The sequence below is a fragment of the Arvicola amphibius genome, chromosome 10 (assembly GCF_903992535.2).
Source record: "Arvicola amphibius chromosome 10, mArvAmp1.2, whole genome shotgun sequence".
Classification (NCBI taxonomy): Eukaryota; Metazoa; Chordata; class Mammalia; order Rodentia; family Cricetidae; genus Arvicola; species Arvicola amphibius.
The window spans coordinates 87,613,664-87,637,795 of record NC_052056.1 but is presented as its reverse complement, the minus strand read 5'-3'; the positions used below and the strand labels follow the sequence as shown (position 1 = coordinate 87,637,795).

The 24,132-nt window shown below is 49.0% G+C and overlaps 1 protein-coding gene across 5 annotated transcripts in view; it reads right to left on the bottom strand.

Annotated features, from left to right (window-relative positions):
- Positions 1-9,758: 9,758 nt before the first annotated feature.
- Positions 9,759-24,132, bottom strand: part of LOC119824614 (splicing factor SWAP) — a 75,624-nt gene continuing 61,250 nt past the window's right edge. For 3 of the 5 annotated variants that reach the window (XM_038344880.2, XM_038344881.2, XM_038344884.2), the window contains 5 exons: positions 20,612-20,764; positions 19,483-19,608; positions 11,797-11,970; positions 10,648-10,720; positions 9,759-10,146 (listed from right to left, as the gene is read on the bottom strand). In XM_038344880.2, coding sequence (XP_038200808.1) covers positions 10,081-10,146; positions 10,648-10,720; positions 11,797-11,970; positions 19,483-19,608; positions 20,612-20,764 — 592 coding nt within the window. In that variant the 3' untranslated portion in view covers positions 9,759-10,080. The remainder of the gene's footprint in view (positions 10,147-10,647; positions 10,721-11,796; positions 11,971-19,482; positions 19,609-20,611; positions 20,765-24,132) is intronic. The other 2 variants (XM_038344882.2, XM_038344883.2) reach the window with 1 other exon arrangement.

Here is a 24,132-nt window from a genome sequence, read left to right as displayed (position 1 = left end):
CCTGAGTCCTGCAAGGAGCACGGAGCGCAGAGCACTTTGTTACCCCGGTGCGCCAGGAAGCACCTGGCTTCTGCTGCTGAGTGTCTGCGGCAGGTGTGAGAAAGGAGAAATTGTGTTTTGAGGTGCAGGGAGTGAACCCCCAAGGCTGCCGGCGGCCTGGACCGGCTCTCTCTCCCTGAACCGCGACCGAATGGGAGGCTATGAATAGCTCACATTAACTGGGACCTGGCATCCGCTCAGCACTTTACATTAAAAAAAAATTCTTTCTCACAACCCTTAAGAGGTGGAAACCATATTTCCCAATTTGTACACAAAGAAACTGAGGTCCAGAGAAAATAACTCCTAAGCAGGTGACAATGTGCAGAGCGACAGAGGGGAAACTGCCTGGGTTAGGGGACAGGGTTCAACCCCTCCTCTGCTCCCCAGTTCAACTTCTTATCACCTTGGGATGCAGCTGGATCCCTAGTCTCTCTCCCATGGTTTTCTTTACTGTTGGTGTTGTTAGGATTACAGTCTATTGTTTGCATAGGGAAACGGAGGTTCAGGTGATGCCCCTGAAGGGGAGAGTGGCTCCCTGCATTCCAAGCAAAGCTCCCACCCCCAAGTCCTAGCTGTGGGACTGGACTATGCAGTCCTTGTTGCTCTCAGGGCCAGGGTGGTTTGGGGAGAGGTTTAGATTCTGCACTTACTTCAGCACAGCTGGAGACGGGTCACCTTTTCCAATACAGACGTGTGTGTGTGTGTGTGTGTGTGTGTGTGTGTGTGTGTGTTGGGGTTTAGGACCTTAATGTGAGAAAGCCGGTGGCCCAGAGGGTACCTAACCCAGCCCCAGCCATCCAGCAATAAGACAGTAACATCTTGGGGTTCTTCGCTATGGGGAACAGACAGACTCCATACCACTCCATATCAGCCTATGGAAGGGTGCTGTCCATATTTAAAAATGAGTCATCCTATATCTCAGTTAACCTAATCTGGGTAATCCCTTAAAGGCGTAATCTAGCTAATCTCTCACAGATGTGCTGGGAGACTTGTTTCCTAGGTGATTATAGATCCTGTCGAGTTTACAATATTAACACGTGGCATTAACATCACATGGTATTAGAAGACTTGGTCCCTATCGAGAAGCTTTGTGCTCACCTGGTAGACGAGAAGAGGGGGACTGTAGGTAGCATTTACAGTTACTCTCTGTGAGATTGGCTGCAAAGCTCCTGACCTCCTGTTCTGTCTGTACCGAGGTCTCTGGCCTCCCGTGCAGGACATCCCCACGTGGGAATGAGCCTTGGAAAACTGCAGCAGCTTCAGGCATGGGTGTCTCTAGAGGTCCTGGCTTCAGAGTCTGTCTCTGACTTGGCTAACACGACCTGGTACCTTCTCCCAAGGTGCACCCCTTTGCCTGTCTGGCTATGCGAGTTTCTTCCAGGCCAGGGCTCCTATAATATGGCGAATGTCCACTTGACATCATAGACATGCTCTTAGTTGGACAGGAGTCTTTTTTATTTAGGACTCTGTCCTGCTTCAGCCTCCTGAGTGCTGGGATTTTGGGTGTGCGCTCGCATGCCTGGCTTGGATAGGCGGTCTTTGCAGGTATGAGGGTTAAAGACTTTGAGATGAGCTCACTGGGATTGTCCAGGGAGCCTCAATCCACTGTCAAATGTTTTGATAAAAGCAGGGGAGGCAGGGCATGGTAGCAAGGGTTTGAAATCCCAGCACTTGGGAAAGCAGAGGCAGGAGGATAGTAAACTCCAGGCCAACTTGGCCTACAGTTTTGAAAGTGTATTAAAAAAAAAAAACAAACAAAAAAACAACAAAAAAAACCAAGCAAACAAACAGATAAGAGGACAGAGGAGAAGCCATAGGAAAGGTGACCACATAACCAGGGAGGCAGAGGGTATGATGTAGCCACAAATAGCAACATCAGGATTATGGTACCACTTGGAGCGGGAGAGATAGGCTGACTCTTCCTTTGAGTCAGGGAAGGAGCTGTCTGCCTATGGGCGTTTATAACCAGCAAGTCTGTGGCCCTCTGCCCTAGACCCTAGGCACTTCCTACTCAGTCTCTACATCCATTCTGGCCTCCAACAGGCAGACTGAATCAGAGTCAGGCCCTTTTTCCCAAAGACGAGTGAGATAGCACCACCCACACCATGCTCTGGAAGATAAACCCAAGCTCCTCTTCCCAGCCTGTGGCATCTTGCTCTGTTCCGACTTCACCCTGCCTGTTTCCACCTGCTTCCCTCGTCTGGTAGAGTCTCTGACCTCCTCCAGTGGCCTCCAGATGCCGAAGGACCTTTGCACGGCCTCTCTGTGTGGGGTGGTCTTGCCTTATGATTCTTTGCCTCAGATCTCTGCAGATGATTTGATTCTTGCTTCATCTCTAAAAAGCATCCCTTGCCCCTGGCACCCGCTCACTTAGCACCGTCTCATTCGCAAGCACGGCAGCTCTCCCCCTCTGCCATCTGTTGGAGCCTCCTCTGTTCACTGCATGCTTCCCGGAGGTGTCAGCCCAGAGGGCAGAGATATCTGCTATCACCGGCTCCTGCTCTGGGTACAGTGGGGATGGGTTCAGTAGACAGTGAACCTTCAAGTGGACCCGGCTCAAGCCAGTGTGCCCCTTTGCCCGTCTCAGGCACGTGGGGGGTGGGAGCCTGGTGGTGCCATTGTCAGCACCCAGCCAGCCACTCCTCTGCTTTGACAGGAATTATGCTAGTCTGTCCTGGTGCTGCCAGATCTGAGCTCTGGAGTTCCCAAGGCTTAGGGGCTTGACTGGCAGACCCAGAGGCTCAGAGCTTCTGAGAGCCGGGTGGCCTATCGCTCCAGGCTTTAGATGCCAGAGACTCAAGAGTCTCAGCCTGGAGGCTTATTGCTCTGGGCTTTAACTGCTAGCGGTCTTGACACTTGGCAGCTGATGTAGGTAGCTTCCAGCGGTAGTGAGCGGCGGGCACCATCTCCAAGTGCTGCAGTTCGTGAGAAAGGTGTTGGGACTTCAGCTTCCTGGTGGCTGATTTTGCCCGTTGGGGATCTTTGGTGCTGGAGGTGTTGGAACACTCCAGGATTCTCCCAGCCTGGCTCGCCAACCCCTCCCCTTCTCCCGGCTGCTGCTGTCCTGCCTTTTCCTCTGCTGGCCCACTTCCTGTGGTTCTGCCCTGGCTAGCCTTTGGAGCCTCACATGTTTGTAAATAAGAGGAAAACTTGTGGGAGTCAGTTCTCTCCTTCCAGAGTGCGGGTTTGGGAGAATTAAACTCAGGTTGTCAGCCTTGTGTGAACGCACCTTTATTTGCCAAGCTATCTTACTGGTCCAACATTTTTTTTTCCCCCTTTAGACAGGATTTCATGTAACAACTATGTAACGACTCTGACTGTCCTGGAACTCGAGTTTGTAGATCAGTCTGACCTTGAATTCACAGAGATCTGCCTGCCCCTGTCTCTCAAATGCTGGAATTAAAGGCATGTGCCACCATGCCTGGCACATTAAAAAAAATTATATTTATGGGTGTGTGATATTGTGTGAATTTATTTGAACCATGAGCATGCAGATCTCTGAGGAGGCCACAAGAGGGCGTCTGATTCCTTGGGACTTGGAGTTACATGTGGTTTGAGCTACCACATGAGTGCTAAGAACTGAACCTGGACCATGTTGTTGACCACTGAGGCTCAGCATCAGTCCCAGCCATAAATCCCCCATTCCCCCACCCACCAAGGTTTAAAAAAATATTTATGTGTGTGCATGTTTTGCCTGCATATATATCTGTGTTTCATATGTGTTCTGTTGCCTGAAGAGCTCAGAAGAAGGCATCAAACCCCCTGAAACTAGGTATGAATAGTTGGGAGTCACCCTATGGGTGCTTGGAATCAAATCCAGGCTCTCTGCAAGAGCAACTGCCCTTATCCAATGAGCTCTCTCTCCAGTCTCCCACCCAAGATTTTTAACCTTGTTGAGTGATTTAAAGTGGACTCTCCAGCCTCTGGCATTGGCCATCCTGTCTCTATGGACTTGCTGTCCCCAGGGTCCTTTCTCACGCTACAGAGACACTGCAGGATTTGTCCTTCTGTGGCTGCCTTGTTTTATTGAGCAAGTCAAGGTCCAGACACACTGTGACCTGTGTCAAGGTTCCTCTTTTTTCCCCTAAGGCCAAATAAGCCGGGTGGTGGTGCATGGCTTTAATCCCAGCCTGTTGGAAGCAGAGCAGGTAGAGCTGCGAGTTTGAGGCCAGCCTGGACTACAGAGCAAGTTTCAGGACAGCCAGGGCTACACAGAAAAACCCTGTCTAGAAAAACAAAAACAAGGCAAAACAAAAAGCTAATATTCCACTGTCCACAGGGACCGTATCCATGGCTGTGGGTGCACATGTGGGTTGTGCCTACCCTGTCTACTCATACTATGCCCCTTCATATTCTTGGCATCCCTGTGGCAGTGTCTTTTGTGCTTGGGTTCTCTGCAAGTCCTCCCCCCCCGCTTGTTTCTGGTCCTGGGCCCCATTCTGCCTCCCCCATCCTTCTGGCTGTCGTGTGTCCCTACTGTCCCAGCACTGACCTCAGCTTGATCTCGCACTGGCTTGTTGGACATCGCTGGCAATAAGAAAGCAGGCCTTCCAGCCGATTGGCCAACTCCAATGCCTTGCCTCCCTCCCCTACTGCCCAGATACCTGGTAGACAGTGCTCTCCACTCAGAACTGTGGCCATCCCATCCACATCTCTTAACATGTTATTCCAGAACTACTTATTCTGAACACTAACGAGAAAGGGAATATCTTGTCCTCTTGCCTTCATTAAAGTCAACATATAAATACTGCCTTTCCAAGTGTTCTGTCTTCCCAGTTACAGAGATCTGCTGTAGAGGAAATAGTCGAATATCAATCCTAAAACGTTCTGGAAATCAGCTTTTAAGTTCAATCATGGGAGCCCCGAGGCAGAATGATGTCCCCCAGGCACGTTGCCAACCAGTGCCACGCCTGCCTCATTCCTGTGGAACTGAGGCCACGTGTCTCGGCGAAGCCACGCCCCCTCCTCCCTACCGTGCTCAGGAAGCCTAGGTTGTGAGCAGGCCTGGTGGCTCTGGAACACCCACTACATGGGTGTGGGGTTGTGCTCCTGTCTCATGAAGTCAGAGCACTGGCCTTCCTGCTTGACAGCCTTGGAATGCGCAGTCTGTGTTCATGTGCTTTATGTTTTTTTACAATAAGATTCTAAATTTAGACTATTTAGAGTCATAGAGATATTGTGGAGACAGAATAGTGTATTCTGGGCGTTGTCACCGACTTGTACCACAGCCACTTTTACTGCCACTGCTCATGGCCAGTTAAGGGCCCTTCCATCAGATCTAACCAATAGTGGTGTATGTCTGTAATCCCAGCGCTTGGGGGATTAGAGGCAGGTGGACCAGGAGTTCAAGGCCAGCCTCAGACGCAAAGCAAATTTTAGATCAGCCTGAACTATGTGAGAAAATTAAAAGATTTAATAAATGGTTTTGGCAACCGAGTTTCCGCTCATGTCACCTGTCTGAAGGTTTCATTCGAGCAGGAAATGATGTTTAGTGATTGCCTTTCCTTGGCAGCTCAAGACTTACTTTGGGGGAACTGTCTGGTAGAGTTGCTAACTCGGACTTGGCTCCTATTTTTCTCACCACCAACCCAGTGCTTTTCTGAGGTGCACTATGAGTTTGCCGAAAAAAAAAGTCATGACAGAATTTATATTCCATTAGGCAAGAATCTGTGACTCAGCAGGGTGGTGGTGGTAGCACACGCCTTTATTCCTGGTATTTGGGAGCAAGAGGCAGGGGGAATCTCTGAGTTTAGGCTAGCCTGGTCTATAGAGGAAGTAAGTCCCAAGACAGCTAGGGATACACAGAGAAACCCTGTCTCGGGAAAAAAAAAGTGACTTACCTTGGAGGACGGTGGCCCTGACCACCTGGTCAGGGTGTTTGTGTCTCTGCTGTGTGATGTTCACCTGGGCCCATCCCTCAGAAAGGAGTTGCTGCTCAAGGGTGTTTGTGTGGTGGGGGTCCTGCTTGCAGGGGTGCGGGAGCAGTTCCCAGGTGATCCCACACGAGTCTGCTGCATAGTGACGTCGCAGCTGTGTTAAACATGCTCTGTGATGCTCACAGGGTGACAGTGACATGTGATGTGAGACTGGGTTCCAGGGCCATCGGCCCCCGGCTGTGAGCTGCCCCGAGGACAGTGGGTGTTCATGTGAGGGACGAGCGCCTCTCCCCCCATTTGTCTCTTTCCCATTTACTTTGCTGTCTGTTATGGGCATCAGCATGGATTCACGGAGATGGACTCATGCTGGAATCTAATGCGATGTTAATTATGTGGCTCTGCTTGTGAAGGCTCTTCAGGTAAGCCCGCCCACCTGAGGTGTCAGTCACTTTGGGCACTTCTGAATGTGGCTTCCACCATGCCCTTCCTGCCCAGTTCTTCAGGGAGTCCCATCAATAGGAACAGACACAGGGGCTACAGTGGGCGCTGGATGTTAATGCTGTTGAGGGTTCAGAGCTGGGTTTCTCTTACCCTCACCTCCAGTACACTGCTTTCTCCCTCCCTCCCTCCCTCCCTCCCCCGCCCCCTTGCCTGGGTCACTTTTGCCCCCCCCCCCCTTCAGTTCAAGACCTGCCCATTGTTCTGCATTCCCTTTGAATGCTTTCATGGCTAATGGGCTGTGCTGGATGCTGGCCTCCCACTGCCCTCATGGGGCTTTCTGAGGCGGGCACAAATCCGAGGCTGCTGTGTTTTTCTGTGGGAAGGACGTGCCCAGCTGGGGCTGTTAAAACCAAGCAGAGGCCATGGGCAGTCCAGCAAGGCCTCCTCTAGATACAGGAGCCCTTGGCTGCCAGGTATTGTGTTCTGGAGGTTGGAGATTTGCATGCAGACGAGGGAGGCGTCTTCAGAAGCTGAGCGCAGCTCTGGAGGTTCTGTGGCCTAGTGTAGCAGCTATTCCGTTTGTTTCTGTTTGTTTCTTCATATATTTTTGAGTTGGGAAGGATGTTGTACCCCAAAGGGAACCTGGGGTCATTCCAGGTCATTACGGGCATTGTCCTGGCTTCATCACCATGGGTTCTGTGCTGGGCAGGACCCAGGCTTCTGTTTTGCTGTGAGATGTGGGTTGAACGGGGAGCCCTCCAAATGCTTTCTCAAATCTTCTGCTTCTGATGTTCATGTTTCCCTAAACTGCCCTCACTGAACAGCTTATGAGCCTGTAATTAAAGCAACTTTTCAACCGCTGAAATGAGATGGTGCAAGCTGTCCTTCAGGGGACCTCTGCACAGTCTAAGATGACGGAAACCTCGGTGGATACAGGGGAGCTGGAGACACAGGCCCACTGACCCCACCTAGGGCCTGGGCAAGTGTAATCACCAGCCCTCATATTACGGGGTGCAGTGAGCCCTGGGTGTCTGTACCTAGCCTCCTTGCACTTTCTTGTGGAATAGCACCTTATTTCCTCTCAGGCTGAATGTCCTCACTGGACACAGGGTGGAGCTTGCTGCACCCATGGAAAGTCGTTCTCTGAACCTGAATCCCAAACAACTGGCTGCCAGGGTCTGGCAGGGCCACCAATACATATACTCTCTTGGAGAGTGGGAGATGGCTTCACCCTGGGGATAGCTAGAAGCTTACAACCATGAAAGCCTAGATCAGATCCTCACAGATAAGATCAGAAAGGAGGTGTTTGGGTAAGGGACAGCTTTGTCCTCAAAAGGGCTTTGCCTAGCTTTACAAAGGAGGCCACCTGGGGTCCTGCTCAAGTAAGTACAACAAACACAACCCACAGGGTTCCAAGTGCTCTCTTAAACCTAGGCATTACCCTAGGGTCCTGGACGTCTCAAAACAGATATTGTGAAGTTCCTCCTTCCGTCATGAGCTGACAGAACCACACACAGAGTTCCGAAAGAAGAGCAGTAGTTATTAGCACCCACTAGAGCCCTCCCATGACAGACAGGCACATCCATATCAGAGATGAGATTCGCAATGCTCTTGCTGTGGACTCCCAGCAGACACCTTCCCCACTGACACAGCAGTGTAAGGGGAATGCCCTTGAGCAGCAGCAGCCCGGACATCGACACAGAATGCAGAGCAAGGCTCTGTAGTACACAGCCAGTAAGCAGTTCGTGTGAGGGTGACACAAATGCCTCCAGTTTTTAAAAACATATAAATTATTTTACTTTTTGTACATATGTGTTTGATCTGCATATATGTACCATGTGTGTTCCTGGTGCCTGTGGAGGTCAGAGACCTAAGACTGGAATTACAGACAGCTGGTAGCTGCCATATGGGTGCTGGGAATCAAACCTGAGACCCCTTGGAAGAACGACCAGAGTTCTTAACTACTGAACTCTCTAACTGCTCCCCACTTTTTTTTTTTTTTGACGTAGGTTCTCACTGTGCAGCCCTGGCTGGTCTGGAATTATACAGACCAGGCTGGCCACTTCATTTTATTGATCACTAAAAAATAAGAAATTAGAAGGTGGCACACACCTGGCAACTTGGGATGTGGAGGCAGGAGGATCAGGGAGTTCAAAGTCATCTTTGACTACACAGTGAGTTTGAGGCAAAAGCATACAGTAAGTAAAAAAAAAAATTCTTCAGCCGGGCGGTGGTGGCGCACGCCTTTAATCCCAGCACTCGGGAGGGAGAGGCAGGTGGATCTCTGTGAGTTCGAGGCCAGCCTGGTCTACAAGAGCTAGTTCCAGGACAGGCTCTAAAAAAGCTGCAAAGAAACCCTGTCTCAAAAAAAAAAAAAAAAAAAAAAAAATTCTTCAAACATATAAAACCCTTTAAAAAGTTAAAAAAGTTCAAGGCCAGCTTGAATCAACAAACAAAGCATGCAGGCCCCTTACGTTCATCTGAGTTGGAGTCTGAGTTGGCCAAGTGTCTGTCACACGTGGCCAGCACTTTCAGGTGTGGTGTGTGATGTTTCCTGAGGTCTGGGCTGTGGACAGGGAGGAGTGGCCCGGTGGGAACCAGAGACTCAGATTAGATATGCTCAGTGTCATGAGTCCTCTGAGGACGACTTTAGCACAGCCGTTTATAAAGTCACCATTCGTAGCTGAGGCCACTGGGGACGGAGACAGGGGTCCGACACTGACATAACCTGACGTCAATACATGAGGAAGCACAGGCTGGCCACCAGGCTGGTGAGGACGACAAGGCACACCCGACACAGGTGTGGGGTGGGGGAGCCCAGCAGGTGCCTTGAAGGCAGGTGGTGTTCTGTCTGCTCAGGAGTGCTTGCTGGGCCATCGGGGGCCATGTCTCACTGACACCTATTTTCTAGGGCCACCAACTCCATCATCTGCCCTGCCCACACCAGCTTCTGGGGGCTGTGAGTGTCCTGAAGGAAGCATCAGGACTTGAGTGGGGATCACTGCAAGGAGGGAAGGAGCCCATTTCTGGTCAGGCACAAGGCAGGAACTGCAAGGGAAGTCCACCTAGCACAGAATAGTCTAAGCATACTCGAGTGTCAGGATGGAAGCAGGGCTCTGGCCTCAGCCTATGCCAGCACGTCTCTGATGTCAGGACCCTGTACGCTTTGCATGTGAGCACTGTGAGAGCAAACCTGCAACTTCACGGGGCAGTCGAGGGCCATGTCAGGATGACCCTGTGACTAGCTGGTCTGTCAGAGGACACAGAGGACACAGGTGGGACGTCTCGGAGCATCCCCATCCTCAGCCAGGGAGAAGCCACCATTGGACGGAAGACCCGTTTCCCCACAGGCTGACACACGTTAAGTGGCAGAAAACCGAAAGCAGGAGCCGCCCCGGCTGCTAGCTAGAAAAGGTGTTTCCTCCCGCTTTATTTGATAATACATTTTCACAGAAACATGATATATTTACAAATATACAGGTAAGAGACTGCTGGTCAAAAATTTGAAACTAAAAATATCACCAAAAATTTACAAAAGCCACCGACTGACGCGGGGAGTCGGGCTGGAGAACCTGGAGGGCCATGTGTAGGTCGGCACAGAGCTTGCAGCTCAGCTTCTGGCTGGGCTGTGGCTGCTCTGAGCTGAAGCCCAGCACCTGTGGCCACAGCCAGGGCCACAGCTGCGCATGATGCTCTGCTTGGGGCCGGCTCCGTGGCTGCCATCTCAGGATGCACTGGTCTGCAGGTTCTTTGAAGCTGCGAGCATTGCTCTTACTTTGGCCATGAGATCCTGTGTAGGGAAACATGGAGGGCATTTGAGTCTTCTGTTAACCAGACTTGTGAGGAGGTCGTGGTGAGGACAGGCGGCAGAGTTTCCAGCAGCCTAGCTGTGAACCCGTACCAGCTGCACAGGGACCAAAGTAACCCTCTGTCTTGTCACAAACCTCCCAGAGCTGTGACCCCACATGGCCTGGGGGTTCAAGTGGGGCCCAGGATGTGCCAGTCACCCGTGGAAGACTTGGGCTCTACAGCATAGCAACCCCAGGAGGACATGAACTTCCTGTGGAAGACGAGGATCCCCAGGAAGTGATTCCTCCCCCTTTCCTGCCTCATGGGCTCTTAACTTAATGCTTGACTGTGGCAGGGCCCAAACCACTGAGTCAGTAGGTGACCAGCCCAAGATTTAGACCTGGGTCAGTACTGGAGACAAGGTGTGAGAAGGAAAACTATCAGAAAACAAAAATGGGGCCCCATTATAAAAGCTGAAAGGAGAGGGGCACTCCCATCTTACCTGAGTTATTTTGCTCTGCACAGAGGAAACAATTGCTGAAGAGATCTGGCCATCTTTTTCCTGAGAAACCCCCCTAATGCAGAGGAAAGAGCGGAGGCTCAGACACACTCAAGAATCCGAAGGCTGGTTCCCACGCCCTATACTCTCAAACTAACTTGAAAGTAGCAACAAGCTTAGAAATACACCATGTGTGTGTGAGGGGCAGGGGATGAGCTGGGTGCCTTCCTCTATTGCTCGCGACTCTTTTGTGAGACAGGGTTTCTCACTGTCTGTTGTTCATGGGTTAGACGCTGGATCCTCCCACCTCCACCTCAGCCTGCTGGACCTGCAGGTGCATGCTGCTGTGCCCTGCTCTTCACATGGATGCAAGGATCAACTTCAGGTCCCCATGTTTGTGCTAATAAGTACTTTATCCACCGAGCCATCTGAATGCCAGAAACATGTATTTTTATACCCACTTCATAAAAAGAACCTAACTTACATTTTAATACCGTTACACAAATGCTTGTGAAGAGACGGATAACGAAGGTGGCACCTGTCAGGTAGGTCGGTAGGATCAGAACCACAGCCCAAGTGATTCCCAGTTCACACATAAAGCTTCTGTGGAAATGGACATCACCCTTGTCCTTGTGGCCAAGTTTCCTACACTCACTTCGGGATGGTCCCCATCAGATGCAGAGCCCTTAGGTGAGCTGTGTTCCTCACAGTGGGCCATGAGCCTGTCTGAACTGAGTATGCCCTGTTCATGCTTACAGAAGCTCCTATCAAGAACACACACTTTAACCTCACAGTCAGCCCTAGACTCAAGATTCCCTAGACTTCTAGGCCTGATTGTTTGGTAGATGCAATTCCAACATGGATAGCCTACTGAGACCATTTGTCACTGAGATCCACTAAGTCTTATATGGTACCTCAGGTGCTCTTTTACTCACAGAAGGAATCTGAATGTCTGATAAGGCAAGGATTCAGAGGAGGTGCACCCACACGTTCCTGTCTGAGGTCACCCACTTCAGGTCACTTGGTATTCCCTATTCCCAGAGAAGCAATGGGGGCGGGGGCTCCACTGAGGTACTCACAGCCAGAGCTGGCCAGGTCTCACTTGCTCCCCTTGTTTTCTCCCATAGAGAGCTGTCTGGGGGTCATGGTTACCTGGAACGTTCCTGGGAAGAACCTCGGCTCTCCACAGGAGAGATGCTGGCCGAGTGGGCTGAGTGGGCTGAGGGACGCTGTGCTGCCTGTTTGCTCGGGGATGTTGACTGGGAGCGGGCTTTGGCCTTGGTGCGCGACCGTGATCTCCGCTTCTTCTTCTTCTCGTGGGGACTTCTGAAAGGGAAGTGCTCTTGTCAGGGAATGCAGCGTGAAAAGAGGGCAGTCTGAACTTGTTTATTTCAAGGGCCCCTCCTGTGGGTTTTCTTTTTTTTTTTTTTGTTCTATTATAGGCTGGCTTTGAACTCGTTCTGTAGCTGAGGATGACCTTAAACTCCCCATCTCCTTCCTCCACCTCCCAAGTTCTGGAATTAGAGGATGTACCACCAGGACTGGGGCATGTAATACCTGCAAACTGAATGCAGGGTGTCGTGCATGCCAGCAAGCACTTTACCAGCTGAGTACATTTCCAGCTTCACGTGCATGCCTTAGACAGCTGTAATCTTTCAGTCAATTGAGCCTGTATATCCACAGGGTACTGAGCTTTAAAAGAACCATCCAGAATCCAGCCTCTCCATAGGGGAAGCGTAGACCTGGGGAAATGTCTGGCATTTAATGTACAATGAACAATCTATTTGCATTGAAAATACCAAGATAACTACCAAGGGCAGCCTGTAGGAAAGTCTACACTGCTTTCTCATTCATGCCAAAAGATAGGGAATTATCAGCCAAATCCTGCATATACCCCTTCGTGGATAACTCAGGAGGAGGCAGCCTGGGCGTGTTCTGCTCTGCATGTCTGCTGCACCCACTGTCAGCTGAACTCTGACCTGTGCCCTGCTTCCACCACCAGTCCCAGCAGGTCCCTCTCCTTCTGAAGGCTCTGGCATTGCCTCACTGTTTCTACCATGTACAGATGTAGGCACACACACAAACACACGCGGGAAGACTGTGAGGACACATACTTGGTAAAATGCAGTGTCTCCTCTCAGATCCATTCCCTACATACAGGACAGGGCCACTGCCAGCCTGCACTCCACCTCCCACTAAGCCTGTCTTGAGATGCTTTGGAGCTCTATCACTGCCTCCCAGAGTCTTTCCTCCCTCCTGGACTGCAGGACACCGCCAGGCAGCTCACTGCTTGGCTGGATCTGTCAAAGTGTGCCCTACCAGTGTTGCAGTCACCAGGGACGTTCTTATACTAACAGTAGCATTGTCCAGGTGCAGCTGGTAACCTCACATCTCCTTGCTTCTGTGGCCAAACATCCCCAGTGCACTCTGGGGAGAAAAGCGGTGGTGAAGTCCGGCAGGTGCGCCTGTAACCTTGTAAGAAACGAAGCTGTTTCTAGATGGCAGCCTCAGCTGTGAGGACCCTTGCCTGACCACACTAAGTGAGGCCTGTGAGCAAGGAGAAACTTGCTGGGGCTCCCTTACTCCGCACTGCTGATGTTCAACATCCTTCTAGAGTGTTCCCTGCTAATGTGTTCTCTGTGAAGTCGGTGGCCTCCGGTGTTGACATGGACTACAGAGACTGGCACCATGGGTGTCTTTCTCACTGGGAGAACAACTGCTCGGTCTCCTAATTGCCCCTGGAAGCAGGCTTTTGACTTTAGTGATACTGACTGTATTATGCTTTCCTCCCATTGGTAGGGTCTTCTTTTGTGGGTGTGTATGTATGCACATGTGGGAAGACAACCTAAGGGGCCTGCCTGCCTGTTTCCCTGGTACTGGTATTACGAGCACATACAACATGTCTGGCTCCAGTGGATGGAACTCGGGTCCTATTGTTTGTGTAGCAGGTACTTTACTAACAGAGCTGACTCCCTAACCCAGCAGGGCTTTTATCTATCTATCTATATCTATCTATCTATCTATCTATCTATCTATCTATCTATCTATCTATCTATCTATCTCTCTCTCTCTCTCTCTCTATCATATCATATCTATCTATCTATCTATCTATCTATCTATCTATCTATCTATCTATCTATCTATCTATCATCTACCCACCCACCCACCCACTCACCCATCCATTTTTTAACATCTTAAGGAGTCTCAGGCATGCATTCTGTTTTCTGGTTCTGGCTTTTATATTTGGATAGCTGATCTAAATAGAAGTAACATCTGCAGTTTGTTCTTTCTCATCTCAGTGTCTGGTGGGTTGAGCAGGTTCTGCTAGAGGACTCTCCTGCCAAACTGCTTCAGTGCTATGGTCTAGCAAGAGGTCATGCCACAGTGTGGGCTTTAAGAATGTTGCAGTCTGCTCAGTGTTTACTATAAAGCTTGACTGTGGCTTCTACCAGGATCTAGGTTATCTCCAGGTCAAAGTCCTGCACCTTAGTGCTTTGACAATCATTGTTTCAGTTTGTCTGCCAGTTCTCCAAAAGTCCTAGGATGTACGTTGGGGTTGGGCTGGATATATAGATCATAGAGGAGAGGAGGTGTGGGCATTAGTTTGCTAGAGAGTTGAGGAGAGGCTCTATGTTTCTCAGAGCACTGGTCTGTGAACACAAATATGCAGAATTCTTGCTAGCCTAGGGATTAGTCATCTGGTCTTGGGGTGACTGGGGAGTGGCCACTTCTTTCTGAGAAGGCCCCTGAGTTACCTCACCATTCTGCTCCTTTCTTATGCTGCTGGTTTTTTTTTTTTTTGTTTGCTTTGCAAATGTCTCACTTCACTTTTATAATTTCCTTGCTTCTGCGCTGTCTCCTCAGACTGTGAAGATGTGGAACTGGATCATGTTTCTACACGGCTGCTCTTCTGTAGTCTAACACCAACATTACAGAGACTCATTTCCTAGCTGGTGCCCTGCAAAAGGGAAACTTTCACATATACTTCCACACCACTCCCTTCTAAGTAGGACTCTTCCAGTGATGACTTCTTCATGGGGAAGTGTGCTGCAAACACACCTGTGGCTCTCCATACTGTTACAGGTCTCTGGCACACTGTCCTGGTCAGTGTTGGGCACCCATTTTAAAAGCAGGTGCACCCTTGGGCCGCTGGCTATGGCTGTGTCCCTTCTGTCTGCTGCACTGTATTCAGCTGTTTCTGTTCTGAGTACTAAGCACTAAGGTTCCATTTTGCACACATTCTGAACATCACATCCTGATGCTAAAACGCCTGCCTCAGAGAGTCAGCTGTCGCCTTTGTTATGAGAATGGGAAAGTGGATCTTCCTTGCCTTTTAAAATCTCATCTGTTAGTATATTCATATTTATTTATTTATTTATTTATTTATTTATTTATTATGTATACAATATTCAGGCCAGAAGAGGGCACCAGACCTAATTACAGATGGTTGTGAGCCACCATGTGGTTGCCAGGAATTGAACTCAGGACCTTTAGAAGAGCAGGCAATGCTCTTAACCACTGAGCCATCTCTCCAGCCCCCTAGTATATTTATTTTTAAAGCTTTTTTTTTATTTTTTAAAAAAGGACAAGTCCCACAAGATCCAGGAGAGCTTCAAACTGGTAATGTAGAAGAGATGGCCCCTCTGATCCTGCCATCCCCACTGGCACTAGGTATGTCCAGTTCATGTCCAAAAGCTGGGAACTGAACCCAGTCTTGAGTCCTCTACCAACTGAACTGTAGCCCCGGCCCTAAAGTGTTTAAATAGGGTGGGGGTATAGCTCCCTATAGAGTGCTTTGCTTAGCCATGTGAGAGGACTTGGGTTCACCTGTAGCAAGTCCTAAAAGCCCACTTTATACACGCCTAAGATCTGTCTGACATGCTTGCATCTAGAAAGATTTTTCACAAAGCATTTTTAACTAACCACCTTCTCACGGCCTCATTTGTCTTCTTCTCCTTCCTGAGCTTCTGCTTTTTTTTTTTTGAATGAAGAGTTTTAAATGTTCTATATCTCAGCTTTTATTCATTTACTTAAAAAAAATCTTGTTTTGTTTTTGTTTCTTGAGACAGGGTCTCATTGTGTAGCTCTGGCTGTCCTGGAAATATGGAGGCCTGGCTGTCTCTGCCTCCTGAGTGCTGGGATTACAGGTGTCTGCCAGTGAGCCCTGGATTCTTCTCCGCTTTAAAAATAGATTATATTTACTTATTTTGTGTGTGCATGCAGACACTTGTTTGTGTGTGTGCTGAGGCTTACATGTGGAGGTCAGAGGACAACTGTGGGAGTCAGTTCTGTTTTTCACCTTGTGGTTTTTAGAGATGTCAGGCTTAGTGGCAGGCACCTTTATTCACTGAGACATCTTGCCAGCCCCACCCTACATTTTTTCAGCTACGTTTTCCCTGGTTGTTGAGGGACTGTAACATATATCTCACTTCCCAAGTTCACCTTGAACGAGTAACACTACACACCCAGCAAGGGCCGTCCAGTCATTAATTTCAGGTGCTGCGCCACATGCAGTGTTCTGCACAGGGAACGCAATGGCAGGAAGCCATTCCTACTGATTCCTTCCTTACTGCAGAGAAGTAACCAGGAGGATATCCTGTTGACTACAGTGCCATCGTGCGCACTCTCTGAAACACAATTCACCATGTACTCACATGCTGTGTGTGGATGCTGCTGCTGCTTGCTTTTATGTTTTGCCAATTTTGGTGTGTTATTTTTGAAACCTGAGGATGACCTTGAACTCTTGATCCTTCTTTCTCCACCTCCGGACTACGGAGGGCTGGGCCACAGGTGTGCACTGCCATGCCTTGTCGACCAGATTTCACTCTAAAAACGGGCAGTAGACTTAGATCCTGATTTCCAAACTTTCACTAAAAGGAAGCAGGTTAGGCTGGAGAGATGGTCAGTGGTTAAGAGCACTGACTGCTCTTCCAGGGTTTTGTTCCTAGCACCCATATGGCAGCTCACAACCATCTGTAACTCCAATTTTCTTGTGGTCTCCACAGGCACCAAGTACACGTTATTATGCACAGGCATACATGCAAGAAAACACTCATACCCACAAATAATAAAATAAAAAATAAAATGAAATGGAAAGGAAGAAGAGTAACAGAAAGGACAGACGTCAGAGCTGTAGTAGGAAAGGCAGCGCAGCCTGGACATTTGTACAGAGAAGCTGGCTAGTGTTTGAAGAGCACCATGACCAGTCAGAACAATGTGACAACTGGCTTGGGGAGGCTTTTGGAGTCTGTCACAATCAAACAGAATAAGGGAATGGGAAATGTACAGTCACCAATGTCCAGAGCAGAGCTAAACAAGAGAGGGGCTAGCTAATGACTGAGGAAGAAATAGACAGGACCAGAAAGAAGCCATTCTTGGCATCACCAACTGACTTGGCAGAAAACTGGGAACAGAGTTCACATGCGTGCCCAGGGTCCCCTAGAAGGTGACCTGATTGTACAGAGACAGAGGCAACTTTAGATGGAGGGCCAGGTGAAGCATCGCTAGGGATGCTTTCTTCAGAGTACTAGGTGTCCCTTCCATGGACGAGTACCATGATCCTGCCTGTGGGTCTTCTGCAGCACCGCTGAACTCTTTAATACATGTGGGAAGGCCAGTGGACAGAGACAGAGTGAAGCAGGAGAGGACATGCAGCTAAGTGAGCTGCTGACCAAATGTGTGTGGGTGCTCTCAGTGCCACGTTAAAACCCCCAGTCATAGTACTCAGGAGGCAGAGGCAAGAGGATCTCTGTGAGTTTGAGGCCAGCCTGGTCTACAGAGTGAGTTCTAGGACAGCCAGGTCTACAAAGAGAAACACTGTTTCGAAAAACAAAACAAACCAACGAAAACCCAGTCTAGTTTGTTTAGCAGGTGGGGATCAGTCTGCAGGAAACTGCTTCAGATTGTGCTCTATCAGAGCAGTGGCATCCCCTCCGTCAGGGTGATCTATCAGAGTATCAATGAATCAGCCACAGGCCACCCACAGACTGAGAGGGAAGGGTGGAGGGAGTGTCTGATTTAGGGCTGAAGGTGCTGGGTGGAAGCGGAGCAGCTCCAGGTCCAGGTCCGGGGGGAGGGCACGGTGGCTGGCAGCTGCACTCTTCAGTGCTGCTCCTGGAGCAGCGCTCAGCTGAGAGGCCTTGTCCTGTCTTTTTGGGATGGCAGTGTTCCAACAGAAGGGCCAGAGGCCCCACAAATCCTGATGCCTAAGACGGGGCTAGACACCCCACACTGTGGACACTGGCACCTCCACTACCTTCTCCCATCATGTCCCTCTGAATGCAAAGGTTAATTTGAGGGCAAAGCATGAATTCTTCTGTTGAGAGAGATCTTTTGCTGTAAGAATTAATTTTAGACCATGCCCTTTACATATACCAAAGGTGATGATGAACTTCAAATGTTAAACCACTTGCTTAAGGAATGAATTCTATGTACTGCAATAGCTGGTAGGATTATGAAGGCTGGAATGTAATTTATAAATGTGAACTTGTATTGGAAACCTTTGCCAATACCCATCAGCCTCCCAGCTTGTCTGCTGGCTTTTCAGGTTAAAGAAAGTGATCTCTTATTTCCAATCAACAGCCATCCTGTGACTAGCTAACAGGCCATTTTGTACTGCTCCACCTTAGGCTACGTCCAGAGGGGGGGATTCTATGACCACTGCTCCTGTCCTAGGATTAGCATTTTGGGCAATAGCTGGGGCCCCAGATGTGTCCTGTTCACCTGTAACCCATGGTCTGTCCCCTAAAAATTCTAGCTTTTCTGGCTGTTTTGTCCCATGACAGAGAGTGGTCTGATGACTCCTATTCATCTGGGAACTAAAGAAATCCACCAGGAGACACGAGCTGTTGCTCCAGGGTTGCCCTGGAGTGGCTACACCCATTGCAGCCATAGTCTAGATTTTCAGTGTCTCCCAGATGCCTATACATAAAATATTTAGTTCCCAGAGCGGTACTTCAGGGACAGACTGGGACCATCAAGAGGGACTTAGTGGACGGCTATTAGGTCACTGGGGACATGTCCCTGGAGAGGATAACAGGGCCCAGCCCTTCCTTTTTGCTTCCTGGTCATGAGGCAAAGGGTTTGGCCCTAACCACAATTTACTGCCCCAGCACAGGCCCAATGGAACAGGACTAATCAAAACAAACCTTCACTCTTTGTAAGCTATTAGTCTCTGGACTATAGAGACAGAAAGGTGATTAACAGGAATGGAAGCAGGTACCACCGAGTGTAGACAGGTTTCCCCCAAGTTAGAGATGAGCCAGAGAAAGCACTGGGGCCCCAGTGTGATAGGGGAGGCCAGGGTAGCCTGGGGCTCTCACCAGGTCAAAGTGCCAGGAAACTATGGCTTATAGGGTTAAATGGGCCAGGCTGAAACCTAGTAGCTGGGATTTCTGCTCTATAACCATGTTGGCTGACCTCCTCCCTGCTCTGCTCACCATCGCATGCCACCCAGTCTCCAGTGTCCACCACAGGAGAAAAAGCAGGACACCGAGACAAGGAGTTCGTACTTTTAGCATTGACCCCTCTGCTCCCTACAGACAGGTAAGAGGAACCAGTGTAGATCCAGCAAAGACAGCAAGGTCCCTGGGCTGGTGTTAAGGAAAAACAGGGTGCAGAGCAAGGTCATGTGATGTCTCTAAAGGCATAGACATAACTGTGCCCTGGATCCCCATATGCTTTGGTAACACACCGCCCCAAGAGACAATAACCACTGCTAGGTGAGTCTGGGTTCCCAGGAGACATTACCACTGAAGTTACTTGCAACTGCCTCACCCAGGTGACATCAAGACTTCATACATACTTTTTTTTTTTCCCCTGTGAGACATGATAGCCTACCTGGAACGGGTTCGTTTCCTGCTGGCTCCAGGGCTACCACTCATCCGGTAGGCAGTAGGGACACTCCTGTCTTCCCGTCGTCTCTCAGGAGAGTGTGCTCTCCTTCTTGGGGACCGAGAGCGTGACCTAGATAGAGAACAAGGTGAACTTTAGCTCTTGTCTGAGGCCTGGTCTGTGTGGTATGCACCTCCCTACCATGAGGCCAGAGAGGCCCCTGTCTGAGATGCAGGCTGCTCAGGCAGGCCCTGCCCTACTGACACCAGCTGGGAGGCACAGAACCTCTCCCCACCCCGGCCTTGCTACAGCACAGCGCAGGTCTCCAGGAGGCTGCACTTGCTCCTCCCTGCTCCTGCCCTGTGCTCACTCAAGGCCTGAAGCTTTCGGCTCACTCAAGCTGTTCCTACCCTCGGGCAGGGAAAGGCGCTGACATTCTGGCAGAAGGGAGAAACTAAAGGTTGAGAAACCAAGGACTGCAGGCTGCACCTTGCCATCCCTCCTGCCACTCATCTCAGGCTAACAGGACCACGCTGCAGGCCCACTGGCATGAAGCCCAAACCCTGCACCTCTCAGAACATGGTGCTCTCATGACAGACTGATTAAGTTTATGGGAGGTTTCATGGACACAAAACCATCTATTAATACTTATTCTTTGTTTGATTCATGCTCAGATTTACTCCACATATGGCAAGAGAGACCCTCAGACCCTCTCACCCTTTGTGGGTGTAGAGGTCCTTAATACAGGTTCCTCAATGAAGGCTTGAGACTTTTATTTTAGTTCTCTGTCCATTTGCTATTTCAGGAAAATCTCCAATAAGCAAAAATTTAGGGGGAAAAAAACCCTACCAAACCCAAACTCCTCTCTTTGTTCTGTTTCCATGACAACCCACTCAAAAACAATATAAAGAGAGCAGTTTGATTCCACCATTTGAAAAAGTTCTTCATTAACTCATTCTAAGCACAATGAATTCCTCCCTCCCAACAGAAACAACACACAAGTTGTTCAGGAATCAAGTTCTGGTCACACCCTGGCCCCCATGTGGGGCCTCTCCAGCAGGGCTGGCCTAGGTGGTGTGCCTCCCCAGACCTTCCCTAGGCTACACAGACTACAGAGGTGGGGGCAGTCAGACACCTTGACGGTTTACCAGGTTTCCCCTCAAAAGAGCTCCAGGAGTCAAAGCTGCTCGAGGCCGAGGCTGCCTGATAACTCTCCTGCTGTGCTGCCGCCACTGCCGAGCTGCTGGGACAAGGCTCCACACTCAAGATCCCTGGGGAGGCTGAGGGCCTGCGGTCGGAGGCACATACTTGACATTCAGAATGAAATGTGCCGGGCTGGGTGCTACCAGAGCCGTGAGAAAGCTCCGCTCACTCAAAGCTTAGCACCTATGGACGCTTAGCAAAGAATTCTACAATAAACTCAACAGTTAGGAAAAATAAGTTAGTTTTGAATGCCTGCAGATTCAGAATGTTGAAGTACAATACCGTTTTGCAGTGGCTATTAGCATTATGAATTCATCAGAGTACACGGCTGTTCCCAGTAGAGTTCCAACCTTCTGGGAAGGAAGCCCTGCTCAAAACAGGGCAGCAAATACAGCCGGTAATTCTTTAGGTTTCACTTTAATTAAGTAGGTCTTACTGCTTTTAATTTTGTTACCCAGGCTCTTAATGTTGATGCCAGGACAGTGCAAGAGCCGGGAAGCCCGGCTTAAAGTCAATCAGTAGTTCAGCGTCACCATAGGCCTTCTTAAAGAAGACAAACCAGCCTCATGTAAAAACTTCCAGGCATAGTGAGTGCAACGAAGATATCCCTTCTTGAACGACCACAATGCTTTGCTTTGGGGCAGGAGACTTAATGATAAAACTCCAAACTATTGTTGGAATGCCAGTGTCTGCTCCTCCTTGCTCCTGGGCTTCTCACAGCTGTGGGCAACAACAGGCGACTAGGCAGCCAGGGTCTGGGTCTAACCTAGTGAAAACTGGCTACTGGTGTGAAGGTTAACTGGATAGGGTGAAGTCACCTTCTGTTCACCCCACTCACATGCTTGGCATTGTGAAGTGCAGGCACCTGAGCCTGACCTGGCTTGGCCACAGGTCACCTCAACATAATACTACTGTCCTACACCCACAGGGGTGGCACCACACGGGAGGTCCCAACCACTCTCCTTCCTTTAACAAACAGGTTTGCGGAACTAAATGTGCTTTCCTGGTCTGTTTGTTACATGGTTTATTGCTGGGAATGGGATAGATAGTAAAGACTCACTAATTTTACACTAAAATATGACCTCAATTTAACCTGTACAAGGTCTTTCTTACTTTTTTTTTGAGACAGGCTGTCTTGGAACTAGCTCTGTAGACCAGGTTGGTCTTGGAGACCCACCAGACTCTACCTCCCACGTGCTGGGAACTAAAGGTATACGTCACCATGCCCAGTTTTCTTAATGAATGCTAAATAAAACTACCAAAAACCAACCAACCAACCAAAATCCCCTTAGCCTGCACTCTTCCCGTGCTCGAAGAGATTTGTGGAGAAATGTCTTTATCACACAGTCCTCCACACTGCTGGGCTGCCCACAGGCCTTAGCTGAACACTCAGGGGATCTGACTATGGAAGGTTAACAGACAAGCAACTTCACATGTCACTGGCAGAAGTTAGTGCAGTAACACCCAAACCATCACTGTGACTTAGCTGTGTGCCTGCTGCTTCACCTCAGGAAGACAGAATGCTGGACACAGCACAACTGAGAGCTGGAACCTGGATGGACAAGTCTTAGGCTTTGGTCAAGGCTGACTCAAATCCCCATAGACACTATGCTTTCGGAGGTACTGGGCGTCATATGAGACTGAAGAATTTTGCTAAGAAGAACTTGTCTTTGCAGGTCCAAAGTCACCTACAGTTTGGACATATCAAGAAAGCAGTTTGCGACTACGAGCATATCACACAGTAAATGAACATCACACTGTCCTGCATTTTATATCAGACCAGAACCACTTAATATAGAGAACACACTTCAGTTACAATATGCTACCACGGGAGAAATGCCAACGACTGCAGCATCTTACTTTGAGCTAGCAGTCATCATTTAAAAATGACCACTTAGGCTGTGCCAGGCCTGAAAAGTAAGTCTAGTATGTCCCAGTGTAGATGTCACCATGGCAACGGGTTACTCTACCTGAAAAGATAGTTAAAGACAAATAATGACGGTATCGTCAGCACTTTCTGCACTGTGGTTAGAATGTCAACAGCACATAGCATGAACTTGCCATCCCATTTCAGTCACAACTGCAACGTTTTATTTGGTGTCTTTCTGTCTTCAAGATAATGTCTTAGTATGAAGACCAGGCTGGCCCTAGACATCCTCTCTTCTCCTGCCTTAGTCTGAGTGCTGGGATCATAGGCATGGCTACTGCACCTGCCATAACCATGCTTTGATCCTGGGAATGACAGTGTTGGCAGGGCCTGGATTAGGCAAGCAGCTTTGCTTTCAGCTTGGGAAAATACAACCCTAACCCAGAGAGCATGCAGGAACAAGAGCAAGAAGATAAAGGGAAGACCAGAGAGTGAGGTCCGTGTGCAGCCGAAGACAGCAGCTTCTAGGGTCCATGTTCCAAGCTCTTGGGGTGTTTTGCGTACAGACAGTAGTTAGAAGGTGGGTCACATTACCAACACTCTTAATCTGCAGAAAGGCTGTACTTGTCTTGATATTTTATCTAAACTGTAAAGCCAAACATCAAAGATCAACTTATCCAATTTTGTAAATTATTTGAGTTGTTTAACCAAATTATTCAAAAGGATCTTTTTGATCCCGTCTCAGCCCCTGAGGTGGAAGATTTGGGAGCTTTGAGAATGACCAGCTGTAAAACATTTTCATTGAAGGTCAAATTAAGATAAAACTGAAGGCCTACCATCAGAGAAGAAATAATGGTCAGAAACATTTCAGCTTCGCTTTGTCTTTTAACTGACAGTTACACTAAGGAGCAGGATTTTGCTCCTGGACCTGTAGGCACTGAAGATATAAAGTGTTATAAATAATGCACTTGTATAAAATATGCAAACCTAAGTTTAAAAACATTTTAAAAGGTAAGATAATATATAAAATAAGCTAGTCCATTATAGTTAAGGACTACAGTTAACTATAGCCAGGAACTTACAAGGCAGGTGTTAGGTGAACACTTCAGGTCAGCAGCACCACTACCTGGTGACAAGCTGGGCAGCCAAAGTACAAGGCAATCTGCCCTACCACACACTGAGATTAACGTGGGTGCCTGAGGTGAGGAAGGGCCCAGGCAACCCTCTCTACTGGCTCAAAGCCTGGGAGTCATGAGGAAACTGGTTTTCCCCTTGTCTGAGCCCTGGACTAGAGGAAACCAGGGTGAACTGACTAGCCAGAATGAGACTGAAGGATAGGTACAGCCTGTGTTGTTTGGATCTGTAACACAAATTCTAGGAGCTTAAAAAATAAATAAAAATCTAAAGCATGACCACAACTGAATGACAAGCTTTCTGGTAATGGTACAAAGTGCTGAACTTCCAAGAACCAGAACCAAAGGCTCACCATGTAGACAAACACACTCAGTGAAGACAGTCACACTAGTGACTGCTGAACCTCATTTTTAAACCTTTTAAACCTTTTAAGAGGTATGCTCTGGGACCTA